Genomic DNA, 19235 nt, shown 5'->3' on the forward strand with positions numbered 1-19235 from the left:
TCGTCTGTTATCACAATGATTTGGTAATTTATTTTCTATACAAAATGGAAGTTTATTTAAAAAGGCAAAATATTAATATATAGATCAAAAGTAAATATTTATTCAAACAATAATTATATAAGACTTTTTGCTATCACAAATTTCAATCTTCACTAATTTTCCAAAACGCCCGAGCTGAGCCCTGTCCAGCGATCAGGAACAGGAAGGAAGTAACGATGCATGGCAGCCACAAAACGAGCCCTGTAGACCTCCGGTGACACTATGGTTGGCATTTTGCCATGGCCACCCAAAATTCCGGACGACTTCACCATAGTTTCCAGTTTTTTGTCCCAAGTAAAGAGACGAACGTAGTCTAAAGCAATGCATAACATTACAATAAAATCAAATTTTTCTTAAAATTTGTTACTTACCGATAATTCCAAGGACAAGTTCCTTGCTCTGCTCGTCAAGCCCTACCAACAGAGAGTAGTCCATAACAGCCTGAGATGAGAGGAACTGAGTGTCCCGTTCAATAGCCAAGGTCAAAACCATTTTGCAGTGCGGAAGAATGTACAACGGCGCCTCGCAAGACACTAAAGTTTAATTTTTAAGAATTGATATAAAAAAAGAAATTGATTTTCGAGTTTACTTTTGATTAGATTCTCATCCAAGAGGACAATTTCCTCTCCCTGGGCATTTGGTCCTGAGGTCTCGACCAATCTGTTTCGCTGAGACCCCTTCAGATCGAACCGTTGGGTGATGGTTCGGCCGTAAAAGAGATTCTCCATCACTAAGAGATGAGTTTTGTTGGAGGTGCTTGAGCTAATGCCTCTGTAGGAAATTCGAAAAGCTCCGACGATCTTTCCCAACAAGGTCGGCTGTCCCGACTCGAGGCAACTCCTAATGTAATTGAGATAATTTGGAGCCACCTCCAAAAACAGTTGGGCTTCGTTTTGACTCATCTCTTTCAAAACAAATCGATCGTCTGTAATCAAATTCAAGTTAAAAAATTACAAGATTTTTCTATTTACAACATTTACCTTTAGTTTTGCAGAAGGTAGACCCTGACTTTCCACCCCTGGCTGCCCACTGAACACATCCGGCCAGTGACCTTATGAAACTCTCCTCTCCGTCTGGACAGACAATTTCTCTGAGCTGGCTGAATTGGTCGGCAAAGAAAATGCGACAATGGAATGACGTCGAGTAATCATTAAAATGGACATCGATAGTTGATTCCGGAGTCTAATTATGAACAGTTAAGTAGTTTAATTTCGTATATAATAAATGGTACTTTTCTTACAACAGTTGAAAGGACCGAGCTGCTTCTGTTAGCTCCTCTGCTCTCTTGCTCTGGTTCTTCTGATGCATTCAGGTGCTGCTGAACTGGTTCGGCATCAGAGTTTCGACTGCCGGTCCTATTTGCGTTCAAGTTGGGACTGCTACTTCCTCTCAAAAAAGAAAGAACTGTCCTCTTAGTGGAATTTACAGAGTCACCAGATGCCACTAGTTCACTATTTTTTATAAATTGATTTTAATTTGAACCATTTCATGTAAGAAAATTCTGACCTTGCTATGGGAACATCAGAATTAGTTAATAATCTGTACTCGGCCAATTTCCTTTGATATTCCGAGGAGCTCAATGCGTAAGCCACTATGGAACTTGGCTCATTGGTGTTCACCAAAACCATAGGACCAGCTGGCTGCGGTAAAAGATGGTGTTCACAGACACCCAGTGGAGACTGACACAAATAAAAATTATCCTCAAAATCAGAATATTAATCTTTTAGTTACTTGAATGGTGTAAACATTAGTTGTTGATGTCATGAGCTGAGAAATTATTTGCTTGACGGAAGTTTGATTCTGAATAATGGACTTCTTTTCCAATTTTGATGCCCCATCCACCAAGCTGACAGAGTTGGTTGGAAATTTGCTTTCACCCTCCGAGTGCGACCTCTCGTGACCTTTACTCTGGTTGTCAAAAATTTCAACATCTGGCACTGGAAGAGGCATATTATTTTTGTATATTAAGTCTTCTTTAAGTTTTGATTTGCTTAAGTGCTGGAACTAGCGGATTACCTTCGAGAAAAAGATCAATTATTTCCTCGGCAAGTGACACGTCATGCGGGAGAGCAGAGTCATTCTCGTGTGTGAAGGACAAGCGCCTAGGCTCCAGTGCCTCAACAACTAAATATATATACATGCATTTTACATGCAAAAATTATTAACAAAAGCTCTATTCTAGGAACAACTGAGGTTAAAGAGCATGCATTTGGGAACAAATAACACTGAGTTGTAATTACCATCTAAACTTGAAATTTTCTTTATGTTTTCAACACTGGAGGCCCAAAGGTCCTCGGGCCCACTGTGCTGATACTCAGGAAATGGAGTGCTCTCTGCACGAAGAGCGTCCGTGTTGCTAATTTGCTTTGGTGAAATAAATTAAATCAAAAATTTAACCATATTAATTATAATTCTGTAAAAATCTACCAATTGGTTGTCCGATGGGCTGCTCTGTTCTTCACAGACATCACTGCCAGCAGACTGGTTCAGAAGGGGAGAAGGAGTTGCTGCCTCTCGCATAACAGGGTCGCCCTTTCAAAGAAAATTAAGTGAATTAGTTTTTAAATGGATCCAGATTTTTGTCGTTTACCTCAACAGTTACTTCCGACGTGCCCTTTTTCGATTTTTCATCCTTCTTTTTAGCAACTTCAGCTATTCTTGAATTCCATACAAACACAGCATCGGCAATCATCCTCTTCAACTGCAGCAGGCTGTCCTCAATATCCCAAAGTCTATCTCGGACATACGACTCTGATCTACCTCCGTCAAGCTTAGGCGACGTCAGTTTGATTTGGATATCCTCGATTTTGGTCTTGAAAGAGGAGTTGTCTTTGTTGAGTTGACTCTTCAGTCTGGTCAGAACTGTAAACAAGTTTTGATTTGGAAAAAAAGTGACAATTGTGCAGGTTCAATATACGCTCATGGTCGCTTGAACAATGCAAGAGGAAGTCTGAAACTGTTTAGCTACTTCACAAAAATTCAACTCGTAATAAAATAATGCTTACCTTCCTTCTTGGCAGGGTCTGCTTCAATCCCAATATCACAGAGTTTCTCAACAACGGAAGAAAAAACTTCATACCCCTTGAGAGCAAGTTGTTTCACCTCTTCATTAGCAGCAGACTGGATCTCCTCACTAGCCTTGTATGGGATTTGAATTACTGTGGGGGGCAGTGAAATTTGCCACATTTGCACTTTAATGAACCTGATAGAAAAAATGTTACAAAATTAATAGGAGGCTCATGTCAATAAAAAAATAAAATACTTGAATGTGGCAATCACGTCTTTGTATCCGAAATACTGGTAATGCTGCTGATGGATGGAATGCTTGCAAGTGTTCTCTTTACCTCTTCTTGTGTACACCGGGCTGTGAAACCGAAGTTCCAGATACTTGGCTAGCGATAGAGACCATGTGTCGACAGACATTGGTACTACAGGCGAAACCTTTCAGAATATTCTCAGGTAAGTTATAGTGATATTGAGACTTTTAACTAAAAAAACATGCCTGTTTGCAAACAGCACACCAACTCCACATTAGAATTGCATTTCCTTCTACTGGAATTTGGCTGTCAAGTTGTTTCAATGTCACCTACAGATCAATAAAGTAATTAATTACTAAAAATATGTTAAGAATTTTTGAATATGCCTGAATGCAACTTCCGTCATGGACAAATCTCCTTATGTGTCTCAACATTGGTGTGGCACATGTTTCAGACGGGCAATTGTACGAACGTCTGAAGCAGTACTCATCTAAAAATTGTCCAAGCGGAATGTCATGTTTTCCATAGAGCTCCATATGTACAATCCTAATAGAAATATGAATGTAAATTACACAATCAACTATTATTTAATAAAATCTAACCAAGGGTTAACGCAAAAAGCAGGCGCATTTCCCGAATCAGAAGAAAAGCTGCAGAACAAAACTGCTAACTTCTGGTGGTTGTATGGACTGAGAGAGTCTACCGGAGTCTTCAATTTGCTTGCTTCGCCAGACTCAGCCTCCTGTTTAATTTCTTGTGAAGCTGGCAATGGCTCGTTTGGATGTCTCAACCTGCGTCCGACAGCTCTGAAGTTAGCCAGCATGGCTTGGACATCAACATTTTCTATTGGCTGGGTGAGTTTAGCACAGACGAAAGGATGAGGGTCTCGAACATAGCACGGAATGGTTGTTGGAGAATCAGCTTCTGTTCGACTGGAGTCACTAAAAGTAAATTAAAATAAAATGTAATTTCCTGCGTTAGTTTAAAAAAAAAAAAAAAACTTACTCAAGGTTTTGAGGGAAGAGAACAGCCGACCAAAACACATGCTCAGGAAAGAACCGGCGCAATCTGCTTTTCGAGCCTTCTTCAGTTTCTAAATATGGAACTCTGAAAGTCACCAGTGGCGAGGATGAAAGAACCGTTTTATCAAGGGCCTCCTTGAATTTTGAATTCTCTGCATGACAGCATTCACTGATGATTGACATTTGTTGCAGATCCTCATCAAAGGAAGTTGCTGCTTTCAGATACTGCTGTAGAGGGTCAGTCGGCCCCTCTGGAGATTCAAGTGCTGCTTGCAAAGGGTCAACAAATGTGTTGTCATGATTTTCTTGCTCCTTTGGCTCCAGTGAACTGTTGGAATAAGCAATAAAAACAAACATTTTCAACAAAATTTTAAAAAAATACCACTCTTTTGAGTCGTCACTTGTTTTTCTCTGCGGCACTGGAGAGCTTTCAGCTGGAGGTGGCATTGCAAACTCGTCCATCAAAAAAGACATCTCCCTCCTCCAGCTGTAGTTGACCAGAATGAGATGCTGCATCACTTTCTTGAGACGCTTCAGCTCAGAGGAAGAGCCTCCCCGCAAAAGGGCCGTGCACCCCAAATGGGTGGCGCACCCTTCGAAAAACATGAGGAACTTCCTTTGGCCTTTTTCTAGATTGAACTGACGCACAGCAAATGTGTGACACATTCCCAGAGAGGACTTGCTCACAGTAGCGTCAATTGACCGCACCATGTCAGCCTGAATGAATTTATAGTTTTATATAGTAGCAATATATTGAAATTTTCATTTACTTGTGTCAGACGAGCCAGTCTTTCCAAAACCACTGTTTTCACATTGAGAACCAGAGTGATGTGGTGTTCTAATAACATTTCTTGTGCAAGTCGGCTCACAGTATTTTCCACGAGGACCACGTCTGGTTCCAAAGACACAATACGAGCCACAACATTTTTCAAATAGTCTCTTTCCTGATAAAAAATTATTTATAAGTAAAAAATATAGTGCTGCAATTAAATTTTACCTGGAGAATCAACGGCTCAAGAGACAGATATTTGCCTTCGACTCTTTCATACGCGATGGAGCAAAATAAGAGCAAAATTTTAGGATTTGTCAGCTGCGTAGACATTCCTCGGTGTGAAACGTGTTTGGTAAAAACAGTTCCACTGATCATGCGGCACTCTGATCTGCTACCACCAGGGACCTTTTTAAACTGGACGTACCTTTAAAATTTTTATAATTTGTTTTAAGAAAAAATCAAATTTTGCTTTCATTACTGTCGTATGTCCATAAAATCAGCTTCGTTTTTCACATCTGGTCTGACAAGGTCAACAATTTGGTGAACAAGGGGTTGCACAGTCAGTGCCCAGTCTTCGCTAAGACCTTCTGAATTCAGCAACTGATGTAGAAGTGCATCTTCGTGGTTTTCAAATGCTTTACTATTTCCACAATTAAAGATTGATTCATAATTCAATTATTAAAAAAAAAAAAAAAAAAAAACAGACCTAAGTAAATGATAAGCTTCTTTCTCCCCATTGTCGGTCCTAAGGTGTTGGACTTTGTGCCAGCCCATTGATGGAACCATTTCTCGGCTCTCGGAGCTCTCGACCATCAGTGTATCTTTTAGGAATTCTTTCGAAATGCAAGTGCTGTTGGCGTCGGCAGTTTCTGGAATTATATTCAATATTATAATCAAACATAAGCAGAAAAAAATTATACGATTACCAAATTTGCGCTCGTCTTTTTTAACCGTTGGTCGTCTCAATTGAACTTTATTCTCAGAAACATCCAGGTCTAAGTAATAAGTGGATGACGAAGACGGAATACTTAGGGTGTCGGAATCAGTGTGGCTTATTGACCTTTCTAAATCTAAATAAAAATTATAGTTTCCCTATTTGTTGGTTTGTCTTTAGTTTTACCGTGGTGTTCAGTCTGTTGCTTTTGAGAATCTGAAGACAGTTGATATAGGGCATTTCCGTCATGAAAGGTGACATCGTTCGGCTGAGAAACGCATTCAATGTAGTTTCCTTCCAAAAGAGCTTGCCCAATATTGACAGCTTCCACCCTGAGATGAGTTTTCTTGATTAATAATGTAGAGAAAAAATTAATATTTTTTACATAGAAGAAGCCTTGTTGTGCGAAAGCAGCCAGTCGACCAATTGGGTCCCTCGAAAGCAGTTCTGACAAGTTTTTTGTTTCAAACGGACGGTCTGCAAGGGAAGGCCACTGTCTGAGCCCTTCAGCTCTGATAGAATGCTGTATAAAAGGTTTGAGTTGTGGAAGGGCTCCTCTCGCAGATCTTCTGAAGTCAGAAATTGACCTGACGTGGACACGCTGGCCCTAGCAACATAAAAATTTTAAGTTTCTTTTGCCTCATAAATTTTTGTTTTGATCATCGATTTTAAATATCGATCAGGAATTACCGTCCAAGTACAAAGCGATCTTCTTGGTAGGAATGTTTGCGCCTCAACCTTTTCTCGGCAGGGGAAAGGCTGCTCTGCGGTACGTTGATTGTTTGGCTGACTGACTCGCCAAACTTGTGCTGCAGGTCCTCTTGGAGAGTACCGAGATCGGCACTGAGGTCGGCACTGATGTCTGCAGACTGCAGGTAGGAAAGCACCACTTTGCCACAGTAGGTGCAAACTCTCAAAGCACCTGACAGTCAAATTGAGAAAAATGTAAAAAGGTACATTTATTAACCTGGTGCTGATTCAGCTTTTTCAAATGAATCCAGCACTATAAAATAATGAAACTTAATCGATTTAAAAAAGCACTCTTTCCTTAATTAAAATAAATGATTGATTTGTTTTGCTTCAAAGAAAATTTTGGAAGAATTTATTAGTTTACTAGGAAAATTTTTTACTCACCAGTGCATCCGAGAATTTTTCCTGGAATTTCTTCTTTGCAGCAGCGTGAGCAGAAGATTTGGCCGCAAACTCTGCAGTGGTGTCTTCGACGAAAGGCGGTGAATTTTTCCCCGCACTCGTAACACTCTTTGCTGACCGAGTCGGGCATCCAATAACGCTTGAAATCGGAATCCTTGTACGATTGGAGACCCTGATTAGGAATATTAAATAGTGAGCAAATAAAAATAGATATCCAATGCAGCACTTACTGTGTTTTTCAAGGCCACCAAATTGCTGATCCTTTTCAAAACATTCGGCAAACTTCGGCCAACGCCGATGTCCTCGTACAGCAGACTGAGACTAGAGCCAGAGCTTAGGGAGGCCTACAAATTTTTTTTTATTAATAAATTTTGATAATTATTTGATTAATGAGAATCATACGCTGGCTGATGACGGACTGGCATTCGCGTCTTTTGCTTCAACTTGAACAGAAGAAGCAGTAGTTGTTGCTTTTTCCTCGAGTTTCGACGGCGTACTTTCGGAAACTGGAGTGACCTCGCGACTTTCGGGCGTTTCTCTCGAGTCTGCATTGCGTTCCTTGCCTGAGAGCACACGTCCTAATTTGAAAAATAACAGCAAATTCCGCCCACTCACCGAATTTGAAGAAGTTGAGGATGAAATTGACACCCGAGTCGTCCTCTTCGGGACTCAGCGGCGGGAATTCGGACAACTTGTCCAAAACGTGCAAATTGCGACTCATCTTTTATTTCGAGTTTTACATCGCGTCAAAATTGTAAAATAAGTGAAATTCGGGATAAATTTGACACTCGAATGAACAACAGCGAAAACTGTTTGTTTTGAAAGCGTTCAGCTGGTCGACGACCCGTGCTGGATTCTGATTGGTCCGCGGGCACGTGGCTCCTCCCCACTACCCGCGTTTGCCGGAAAGCGCGCGATGGACGCAGGACACCGAGCGTATTATCAAAATTTAACAATTTTGCAAAGCCGTTTAAAGTCATGCCATCAGATAGCCTTAACGATAAAAACCACAGATATAAATTTTTAACGAATACTAAAAGGTTTTAATTGCTTGAAAGAAAAGAAAAAATTCAAAAAATTAAGCAAAGCTGAAAGGAAAAGAAATTTCCGGAAATTTAAAACTTACCCCTTCAAAAATACAGTGTTCTATAAACTAGTAATGAATAGAAAAAAAGCAAAAACTGTAAATAAAAGAAAAATATGGAGGAAATATTTGAAATAATACAAACAATTAATATTCATTCACTTTGTGAATAACTGTTGCTTTCTTTACACTAGAACAGAGCTACTCAAGTTAAATTTGTTTCCTGTCCGTAGCCTTTCTGAAACATTTAACTTGTCTTTCCGAAGCCATTCAGAGAGATTTTAAACCTTTCCGAAACCTTTAAGATACCTTTCTAAAGACAGTCAAGAAAACGACCAATTTTCTCTTACTTTGATGAAACCTTTCCCAATCTTTTCTCAAGCCTTTAATATTATATTTTACTTGTTGACAATTTCCCCGTGAATTACGAACCCATTCAGAAGCCATTCCGCAACCATTCAGCTTGTTCGCGTATCTTTGATTTTTTTTCTATTTATCTCGCGACCCTGTCCCAAGCCTTTCTGTAGCTTTTCATAGTGCAGCGTGCGTTTGAGCATAATGCAATGACGTCATCAACTGCATGGGCCCGCGCCACTGTCCTAACAAAGCCTCGCACGGGTTGCAATAATAATAGGGAAGATTCTTTTTTTTTTTAGAATTATTCCACCTCTCTCTGCTTGCTGCTTGGGCCGCGGTCAAGAATGATTTTACGAGCCCTATGTCGAAAATGCAACGTCGCTCCTCAGCTCTGCTTACGAAAATCTTAAAGTGCACGGCGGGAGGAGAGCAGTTTGAAGTAAAATATAAAATATTTATTATTAAAATTAACTTCATGTGATCATTGAAGCAATGCAAGTTTGAATTAAGCTAAAATACAATGCCATTTTGCGCGTGTATGCAAATAGTAATTAGATTGCGTTGAAACATTTTGCTTATAGTAAGTCGTTTTAAAAAAATAATTATTAATTTAATTGTTATTCTATATTTATCAGTTCTAGTAACAATAATGAATTTTTATAATCTTGGAAAAAATCTAACCATTGATTTTTCGGGATGGATTTATAAAATTCCTTTAATTCGTACCTGATAAAGAAATAATTAATTAATTCATTTTTCAATTTTGAGAAAAAATTAAATTGAGGCATTTGCCTTAAAGATGGCTTCAAGTGTCATATAACCTTTCTTTTTTGAATTAAGAAAATATATTCGATTTTTTAAAAATCACCTAAATCGGACTGATAGAACCAGAGATACACATTTTCATTCACCGAAAAATAAAATCTCTTTTAGCGCCGACACACACTTGCAGCAAGTGGACCTCCGCTTTCAAGCGTTCCTTACTTTGGCGGCGAAACTTCAGTTTTTGCTAATTATCTCGAGAACGGTTTAATATAATTTGATCGAATTTTCACAAAAGATGCGGCTTTGATCCCTCCATATAAATATTATAAATATAAATTTTTAGAATTTTAGCAATATGCATAATTTTTCAATTTTGCACTTTAATTACAAAAATGTATTCAAGAAAAAGGTCTCAACTACGTAATTATTTTTCTGTATCTTTATTGAACATTTCTTATAAAAGTTATATGCATTGCAAGTACCCTGCTCTAACGGGTTAATTTAAAAATATTTAGGAATGGCAAAAAACGTGTCTATCACACAAAACTAATGGTTGCTAATACTTTGCACGTAATTAACAGAAAAATATGGTTCTACCTCTCATCAGTCCAAAATTATAAGATGCAATGCAAGCAAAAGTTTTTATTCCAATAGGTGCTAAGGGTTGACCCCTGCACTAGTGACCTTAAACCCTTAAATTAATTAATTTTTATTTTAACTACCACCAAAAGATGCAGATTTTTATTCTCATTTTAATTATGATATTTTAAAATTTATCAGAGTTCCCAGATTTGCATAATTAATTAAAGAAAATTTGGGTTGTAAGAAAAGGGAGGCTAGACAGCACCGTGAAAAACTTGTGTTTTGGGCTGCAGCGAGCGTCTCTTATTTCTATATATTTTGGACGACCCGATCCGCTGTGCCTATTGTTAAGTGTTTTGCTGCATACTTCCTTATGCAGTTCAGGTGGTTCAGGTAATGCACGGCACACACAATAGTCCCCAGGTTGCCACATTTCATCCCCTTTGCGAGAATGCGAGTTTCTCTTCAGTCGCGCTCGGCGGTTGGCCGGTATGGTTTGTTAAAAAAGAGATGCTGCCGAAAAAATCTTCAAAATTTGCTATTCGCCCGCTTTATGCACAGCTGAAGAAAACGCCGATTGCCTGTTAAATATTAAGGTGAGTTTTCTTTTGTAATTTAAAGTTTGAATGGAGAAAATCAGAACAAAATAATTAAAAAAAATGCAATTAAAAAAAGATCACTGCGGGTAATACAACGCGTTTAATTTGTTTTCAGATGAGCAGCAGCCTCCTAAGTACGGCGCCCAGGTACCAACCCTTATAGGCTCTAGCTTCAAAAGTGCGTGGAACAAATATCTAGCAGGTATGTGATTAAAAAACGATTTTTATTTGACTCAAATTAATGTTTCCGTCTCTTTTATGATTTCAGTTGCTGCAAGTGCAAAGGATGCGCCCGCTCGGCATAGAAACAGACGCGCGACAATTCGGTTCTCTCTTGGGAGAAATGATTTTACGGCAAGATGACGAGTGAGTTCCATTTGAAATTATTGTGATTTTTTTCTATTTTTTGTCAATAAATAGTCACCAAAAACGAATTTCTAAATGTTTCATTCCCCGTGACGTCATGAAATAAATGACGTCACTGTTCACCTGAAAGGCTTCGGAAAGCGCTCTGAAAGGTGTCGCTACAAAAGAATAAAGCGTCGCTATGAAAGCTTACGGAAGGGCTTGGTACAGCGATCGGAAAGGTTTCGTAAAGGCTTCCCTCAAAACCTTTCCGAAGCCATTAATTTTTCAAAATAATGGCATCTGAAAGGTTTGCGAATGGCTTCAGCTTCCATTTCAGCTACATGAAGTGATAAAGGTTTCTTAAAAGCTATTGAAAGGTTTCGGAAAGGCTATTTAATGGCACACGATTTTTACTTGAGTATTATATTAAAAATAAGATATTGTAGATTTTTAAATGTCTATATTTGTAAATTTTTTGGAAGCCATTCCCTTTGGAATAAATTTAATGATTTTTATTTATTTTTATGATTCAAATTTTCTGTTTTAATGATTGATTTCGAATAGGGAGACACTTTTTTCAGGTAGAAAAGGGACAGTTTTGAAGTTTTTTGGGTCCGAAATGCGAAATTATGTTAAAGATCCATAATATAAGCATAATATGCTTTGCCGCGCACCATTTCCTGCTGCCACCATGCGGGCGGCTCTCCCATCGGTTCATGATTGTATTTTTAGGTAACAAAGAAAAATATATTTTTAGAAAAATCTTGACGACTTGGTCCTATCTCGGCCCTATTTCTCTTTGGGATTTTGAGTATTTTTATTATTTTTATTTTTTTGTTTCTTTTTATTTTTGGTCAGCCATTGAATTCCACACGCACGGCTGGAACTTTCCATATCCGCTGCTCTTCCCTTTCAGCGGGATTTTGCGAGCTACTATAACAACTGGTCAGATTTTCTCCAAACGTGACTTTTAGTTGGTTTTGCTGGGATCACTTAATTAACATGTTTGTATCGAATGAAATATTTTCACATAAGAAATCAATACCAATTTTGACTAACACAAATTAATAAACATGGTGAATATACAAATTAATTTTAATTATAATTATGCCCACAAAATTCGCATCAAATTATAATTTTTACAAATTTTTAATGTTTCATTTTTTGATCACAAACAGAGCTCGCGTGTGCAAATGATTTGGAAATTTTAGTCGTAAAGTCGTAAATTTCGCTGCCTACAATCTTGCTCCTCTATTTGCTAAAGGATTTTATGTTCATTGCCGGCAGGTTGGAGATATCTTTTCTCTTTGGAGATCATTTTCACTTGATAGTCTCCCATAGAGGGCTGCTGCGCTTGTTGCTAGGTGTCCATTCAGACCTTGACTTTGCTCAATTTTCTCATCAGTGCATCCAGCTGAGCCCAACGACACGATGAGTATATTAATCTTCTTAAGTTTTTACAGGACCCAACGGCAATTTGTGTATTTAAATATTTGCAGACGAAAAAATATTTGCATCTTAAGTCATTCATATAAATATATTCAATCAAGAAATACATATTATTTAATTAAAGTTATATAAAATTCTTTATAAAATTCCTCACGGATTTGTTATTCGTCCTAATTAACCCTTTTTTGCCTATTTTTATAGACTGATTTACAAAAGAATAAAAAAATTAGTCCTTCCTTTACTTTATGAAAGATTACATTTTTCTATTAAATACTGAATTTATTTCAAGTTGGATATATTTTCAGGATTAAAACTTTGAAGAGTAGGACACTTAATTAAACCTGAAAAAATTAAAAAGATTGTGAAAATGGCGTACGACGAATTACTGGAGCACCTCGGCGAATTTGGCCGCTACCAGAAGCGAATATATTTCCTACTTTGTTTGCCGGCAATTACCTGCGCCTTCCACAGATTGGTCACGATATTTCTTTTGTCAAAAGCGCCTCACAGGTACCAGTATTAATATTAATTTTTTATTTTGGAAATGAAGATTCGGGCTTTTCCTCGTTGCAAAAAATTGTTTTTTATTCAAAAACAAACGGCTCTACCAGTTTCGGTCACGGTCTGCGACCCTATTTCATGAGCAAACGCGCTGCTCGCTGACTGGCGGCTGGACGCCAACTTCACCGACGAGTACTTCAAAAGTGGCGTTCCTTCCACCGAAACTGTCCAGTGCAAAAACTGGGTTTTTGACTACTCTAAGTACTCATCAAGCGCCGTTTTTGAGGTGATTTCCTTTTATTAGTCAGCGAGCAGCGCGTTTGCTCATGAAATAGGGTCGCAGACCGTGACCGAAACTGGTAGAGCCGTTTGTTTTTGAATAAAAAACAATTTTTTGCAACGAGGAAAAGCCCGAATCTTCATTTCCATGATCATCTCCTCGAGTGTCAACTTCTTCAAACAAATTTTTTATTTATTGATTTTGAAAACACGTAATTTTTCAAAAAGATGTTTGATGCCATTTGAGAGCTTGGAAAACGCGACCTTTTTATTTCCACCGGACAGACCCATCAACTTGAGCCTACCGTGGGATTCAAGCTCAGAAACGTGGTCGCAATGCCGGCGGCTGGACGCCAACTTCACCGACGAGTACTTCAAAAGTGGCGTTCCTTCCACCGAAACTGTCCAGTGCAAAAACTGGGTTTTTGACTACTCTAAGTACTCATCAAGCGCCGTTTTTGAGGTGATTTCCTTTTATTAATATTATCAATTTTACTAATAATTATTAAGTCATAAAAATTAAACAATTTAGAGTGGGGTCTTTCAACAAGCTTGCAAATCAAAAATTTCCAGCGATATTTAAGCGTAGAAAAATATCTGCTTTCCTCTGTCATAATAGCAAGGTTCACTCATTATAAATAATAGCAATTGGAGCAAATTTTTGCATTGTTGTTGCCAGGCGTTATATCTGACGAGAAAATTTCACTTGTATCCAAAATCAGCGAGGTCAAACTGATTCATTGTTGTGATATTTGCGCGAACCTTGCTTGCCAGACAAAACAAATTATTGGAAAATTATTGATAAAAACGATGAAGTGTTTTATGACGCACACACGCTGAAATTTCATTTGATAACATGATCTCAAGATTCGAAATATCAGTAAACACCCATAAAATGATCAGCATGAAAACAAAAGACCGAATAAAAATCTAAGTGTGCTCAAGTGGCTCTCGAGTTTAAGCTATACTTAAGCTGAGTGGACATAATAAATTGCACTTTATGTCTATTTTTTTTATTCTCCACTATCTGAAGCTATTATTCCTATCCTAAATTTATCTTAAATTTAAAATGTTATATTAAATAAATTTTCTTCACATTTCAGAAATAAATTTTAATTTTCAATACTATTTTAATCTTTTTAATTATTCGCAGTGGGATCTGGTTTGTGACAAATCATGGATGCGGTCAATGGCCGACACAGTTTTCATGCTAGGAATCTTGATTGGAGCCATCCTTTTTGGTCATTTATCAGACAAGTAATATCATGATCAATTAAATGAAATATTATTTATAAATAAATTATAGGTACGGTCGGAAACCGATTTTCTTCTTCTCGCTGGTCCTTCAGGTCGTTGGAGGAGTGACAGCAGGATTCGCCCCTGAATACTACACTTTCATTTTTGCGCGACTTTGCATAGGAATTTCTACCTCCGGAGTTTATCTTGTAGCTTACATTATAGGTATATAATTTTTGCCATTACTTTAATATATGTTTTAAATTGTATTTTAATTAAATAAAAAGGCATGGAAATGGTGAGTCCGTCTAAAAGGATTTACGCTGGGGTCATAATGAACTATTTTTTCACCGCTGGCTACATTTTAACCGCATTCGCCGCCTATTTCATCAAAGACTGGAGAACCTTGCAAATCACTCTCTCCCTTCCTGGCCTTGCATTTTTCCTCTACTGGTGGTAAAATAATTTTAATATTCATTATTAAAGTGTAAATTAAAAAAGGAAAAAAATCTAAATAGGTATGTTCCCGAGTCAGCACGATGGCTCGTGGCTAAAGGACGAAATGCGGAAGCAAAGCAAATTTTGAAGAAGGCGGCCATAGTGAACAAAATCGAGCTCTCCGATGGGTTGCTGCAGAAATTTTTAACTTCTTCTGACGATGAACCAGAAAAAGATGGAAATAACAAGAATCCTGCAGCAAAATCAGCTTCCTTGCTGGATATTGTAAAATATCCTAATTTAAGAAAAAAATCTCTAATAATATTTTTTCTTTGGTATAAAAATGTGCAAGCAACGATAAAATAACTGATGCAAATATTTTTATTTTAGGTTTGTAAATAATCTGTCCTATTATGGTCTATCGTGGAATGTTTCCAATTTGGGTGGAAACGATTATCTCAACTTCCTGATTTCGGGTCTAGTCGAAATTCCCGCCTACACCTTCATTCTGTTCGCCCTGAACCGATATGGCCGAAAAATGACCCTTTGCGGTTCCATGCTGGCAGGAAGCGTTGCTCTTTTATCTTGCATTTTCGTTCCTAATGGTATAATATATTTATCTTCTAATGTATAAAATGGGAATGGGTAAATAGGTGATTGTGGAAAATTAACTAAAAAAATTCACCAAGGAACTGCTAAGGAAGCCCAGATTTACCGTTTTCATAATTCAAAATTGAGGTTCTAGAATCTTTTAAATTATATAAAATATTTTATTTATTATTTTACAACTTTTTATCCTAAAATTACTGAAAACTGAATTTCTCCTAAAATCTGATCAAATAATGTTCCATATTTAAAATATTCCATCAAAAACATCATAAAACACTATAAATTTTGTAGTGAAAAATACCACACTATATATTTAAAAATATTATTTTCCCTCCGTAAATGAGATACAGATAAATTTTGATTTTGCTAGACATGAGCTGGCTTTTAATCACTTTTGCCATGACTGGGAAAATGGCAATCACCGCGTCCTATGGCGTTGTCTACATTTTTTCGGCTGAGCAATTCCCGACCGTCGTCCGAAATGCGGCCATGGGCATAAGTTCGACTGCAGCTCGCGTCGGTGGAATCATTGCCGCTTTCATTCACCAACTGGTACGTTTGCATAAATCGAGTGACTGGAAAAATGTAGTAAAATAAATTTTCAGGCAGACACGTGGAAGCCGCTTCCGTTGATTGTGATCGGCGCCTTAGCCCTTTCGGCAGGGCTGCTTTCTCTGCTGCTGCCAGAAACGTTGAACAGAAAGTTACCAGAGACGATTGAGGACGGTGAAAATTTTGGAAGGTTTTGTTAATTTTAATTTTTTAGAATCTTATTTGTGAATTTTCTTTTATTTAGGAGGAAGGCCAGGAGGAGGAGTTCGATGTCGGGAGAAAATTAAAAAAAAAAGAGAATAATACAAGACGAGGGCGCATTTTATAATCAAAAATTTAAATAAATACATCAATAAATAAAACAATTATTTTTGAAAGTATAAAAAAAAAAATTAAAAAAAAATTGTACTAGAACAGAACTTAATCGATTTTAATAAGCAAATAATGTTTGTATAATTTGCGGCAAGTTTTGAAACAATTAAAAAATGAGATACAATTTTCTAAAACAAGAGATTGCAGGTTTAAACAAATTTACAAGAGTCAAATCCAGTTTCACAAGAGAAAAAACATTAAATTTTAGACAATTTCAATTGATACAAAACATTGGTCTTTGGTCTTATTTAAATCATTAGGGGCCATAAAAAAATTTAAGTTCTAGTGGCAAAGTGTCTTTATTGATAATATAAGAAGGCAACTGCCCATTTACCCACATACATCATGATTAAGTAAAAAATAAAAAAATTTCAAACAAGAGAGGATAATAGTCTTATAAAAAATCAATCACTTTACATTGAGATTAATAAATTAATTGGTCATTGTAGCTTTTTTGAAAGACAAGATAATTATTCTGCAGGGAATATTAATCAATTACGTGACCATTTTAATGTGCTCATGAAGCGTCAGAAGCGTGACGTTTACCCTCAATTAAAAGCACTCTTCTTTTGATTCAAGGGCTATTACAATTTTTAAGATAAATGAGTTTGTTTGTTCTTTTATTCATACAATAATCATCCAATCAATATATATGCACAATATTTAATATTATTGTAAGAAACTCCAAAATGAATTAATGATAAATAATGAGATAATTTTTTTTTATAAGTTTTGCAAATTTAAATTCTCGCAAGTCTCCTATCAGAACAAACAAATAAAAACTCTTAAAGGTGAAATTAATAAACGGTAATAAGCTCAATTTTAAGTTTGCTGAATTCTTCCTGATTAACTTTTTTTTAATTGCATACATATTTATATTTGATGCAATCAAGGACAGAGGCAGAATATGGCAAATTACTGTACAACCTCATCGAATGATCTTTCATCTGCATAAAATAATTCAGTTGAAATAAGTTATGATATGATAACTATAAACTACAGTGTCTACAGTGATTCACAAATTTTTCATAGTTTTTTCAATGACTGAAAAAAAGTGAAATTTTTAAGGAAAAATTAAAAATGAGGCTACAAAACCTCGTTGCACAATTTGAAAATTGATTGGAATGTGATATAATATCAGTAACCGCAGGTGAAGTGTTCATGCAAAACAGCACACTTCAGAAATTCACAAATTATGTTCATCTTCATATTATCTCATGATGTCCAATTAAGGTATCGAAGTCCGAAATTCAGTCAAAACACAAAGAGTGCGAAACGGTATAAATACTGCTCCAGCGTAACTGAAAAGCATTACATTTCATTTGCCCGACCTCATCACTGAGCAGTCCTTAAGTTGCAGAAAGGTATTGTATACATGATATTTTTTTATTCATCACCAGATTTTAAGTTTATGCCTTTTGAAGTAAATTCATCGTCTAAAGATTTAAGATTTATTCTCAAATAATTCATTAAATTGGGAAAATTGATAGTATTGAAAAGACATTTGATGCATCAATAAATGTTGCAGAGGAGGCTAGAAAACGTTAGAAAATTTAATTTTTTGAATCTTTTCCGTCTTGGGAATTGAAAGCTAAGCAGAAAATATTAACTTGATTATATATCAGCCCAAATCCAATAGTTAAGTCTCGCAAGGTTGAAACTTTAGAAATTTTAGCACCACATATCAAGAAGAAAAGAAATTTAAGAAATCATTTTCATGCTGAAAATAATAGTTCCCAATATAAGTTAAACTTTTTAAGCGTTTTTAAACAAAATTCATTTCTTTGTTGAGTTCCTTATTCCAAAGTTTGAAAATTCATTTCTCCAAAGGTCTTTTTCAATTAATATTTTTGGTATTTTTTTTTCTTTCCACCGCAGTATGAAGACGATTGCACTTAACCTCGCCCTTGCCGGCTGCCTCCTGGCCGTTTGCCAAGGGGTCATTGTGCCTGGCCCGTGTCCCACTGTGACCTTGCAGCAAGACTTTGTCTTGGACCAAGTAAAGTTTTTAATCATTTTCAACTTGAATTTCTTGCTAATTCATTTCATATTTCATTCAATAGTACCTCGGAACATGGTATCAGGCTCAAGCGTTCCCAAACCCTGCTGAAATCGGAAAGTGCGACTCTTCTGTGTACACCGACAATGGAGACGGAACCTTCTCAATAGTCCAAACTTCAGTTGATCCCAAGTAATATTTTAATTAATTAATTTTTAAAGTTTATCAAAAAATTGTATAGCACTGCTGAAACTACAACGGTTGTCGGAACTGGAATTCAGAACAGCGCCACTAACGAAGGACAACTCCAGGTCACCTACCCGGACATTTCAGCTAGTTCGACCAAACCTTTACTTTTTAATTCAAATTAATACTCTTGCAATCAATATAGATCCTTTGGATCTGCTGATTTTGGGCACTGATTACGAGGGATTTGCTGTGACTTTCCGCTGCGGGGAACAGGGAGGCCAATCTGCCCGTATGTTGAATAGCATGGTTTAATTAATTTCCAATTTCTAAATGGAAAATTTAAAACAGAGGATGCTTGGATCCTCACTCGCGATAGAGAGCCCTCTGCCGCCGTTGTGGAAGCAGCGCTTGCCGTGGCTGCCAGCAATGGACTTGACACATCGCTCTTTGTTGTCACCGACCAGACCAACTGCCCTGCTTAACTTCAAAAAGTTTCAAACTTTGTTAACTTTTCTGGGCGACAGACTATGCAAATAAAATTTGAAAAAAAAAAAAAATATAGATATTTTCATTTTTGTTGATCATAAAATTAAACATGGCCAGATGAGCAGTTTTCTATTCATTAGCATTTGTTTGAAGTCGTTATAAGAAAAATTGAATTATTTTAAGAACCGATTTTTTTAATGAAATATAATTATAG

At 36.9% G+C, this 19235-nt stretch overlaps 3 protein-coding genes and 1 long non-coding RNA gene across 5 annotated transcripts; 3 read left to right on the forward strand and 1 right to left on the reverse strand.

Moving 5' to 3' along the window:
• Positions 1 to 78: 78 nt before the first annotated feature.
• LOC132192389 (1-phosphatidylinositol 3-phosphate 5-kinase) lies at positions 79 to 8014 on the reverse strand. 2 transcript variants are annotated; one of them, XM_059612337.1, is made up of 30 exons: positions 7792 to 8014; positions 7579 to 7739; positions 7407 to 7520; positions 7159 to 7348; positions 6715 to 6946; positions 6410 to 6631; positions 6211 to 6356; positions 6017 to 6160; positions 5797 to 5959; positions 5569 to 5730; positions 5316 to 5514; positions 5089 to 5262; positions 4701 to 5035; positions 4302 to 4646; positions 3899 to 4237; positions 3683 to 3842; positions 3542 to 3625; positions 3302 to 3480; positions 3045 to 3241; positions 2630 to 2901; positions 2467 to 2571; positions 2280 to 2403; positions 2056 to 2163; positions 1771 to 1976; positions 1546 to 1718; positions 1280 to 1490; positions 1020 to 1221; positions 629 to 964; positions 411 to 572; positions 79 to 352 (listed from the first exon to the last, which is right to left on the reverse strand). In XM_059612337.1, the coding sequence occupies exons 1-30, from the start codon at positions 7895 to 7897 to the stop codon at positions 153 to 155; spliced, it is 5751 nt and encodes a 1916-aa protein (XP_059468320.1). In that variant the 5' UTR covers positions 7898 to 8014; the 3' UTR covers positions 79 to 152. The 2 variants fall into 2 exon arrangements, with proteins under 2 accessions (XP_059468320.1, XP_059468321.1); XM_059612338.1 differs by lacking the exon at positions 2056 to 2163.
• Positions 8015 to 10436: 2422 nt separating this feature from the next.
• On the forward strand, positions 10437 to 10988 carry LOC132192930 (uncharacterized). The gene is made up of 3 exons (XR_009441382.1): positions 10437 to 10560; positions 10679 to 10765; positions 10832 to 10988. It is a non-coding gene; the product is annotated as an uncharacterized LOC132192930 (long non-coding RNA).
• A 1211-nt stretch (positions 10989 to 12199) lies between these two features.
• LOC132192390 (organic cation transporter protein-like) lies at positions 12200 to 16615 on the forward strand. The gene is made up of 11 exons (XM_059612339.1): positions 12200 to 12346; positions 12666 to 12870; positions 13369 to 13603; positions 14294 to 14397; positions 14447 to 14601; positions 14664 to 14832; positions 14895 to 15149; positions 15205 to 15419; positions 15794 to 15975; positions 16029 to 16165; positions 16220 to 16615. The coding sequence occupies exons 2-11, from the start codon at positions 12728 to 12730 to the stop codon at positions 16260 to 16262; spliced, it is 1638 nt and encodes a 545-aa protein (XP_059468322.1). The 5' UTR covers positions 12200 to 12346; positions 12666 to 12727; the 3' UTR covers positions 16263 to 16615.
• Positions 16616 to 17575: 960 nt separating this feature from the next.
• Positions 17576 to 19083, forward strand: LOC132192619 (apolipoprotein D-like). The gene is made up of 6 exons (XM_059612658.1): positions 17576 to 17711; positions 18226 to 18346; positions 18411 to 18538; positions 18588 to 18682; positions 18738 to 18824; positions 18884 to 19083. The coding sequence occupies exons 2-6, from the start codon at positions 18227 to 18229 to the stop codon at positions 19015 to 19017; spliced, it is 564 nt and encodes a 187-aa protein (XP_059468641.1). The 5' UTR covers positions 17576 to 17711; position 18226; the 3' UTR covers positions 19018 to 19083.
• The last annotated feature ends 152 nt before the right edge of the window (positions 19084 to 19235 follow it).

The sequence above is a fragment of the Neocloeon triangulifer genome, unplaced genomic scaffold (assembly GCF_031216515.1).
Source record: "Neocloeon triangulifer isolate White Clay Creek 2 clone unplaced genomic scaffold, ASM3121651v1 ptg000003l, whole genome shotgun sequence".
NCBI lineage: Eukaryota > Metazoa > Arthropoda > Insecta > Ephemeroptera > Baetidae > Neocloeon > Neocloeon triangulifer.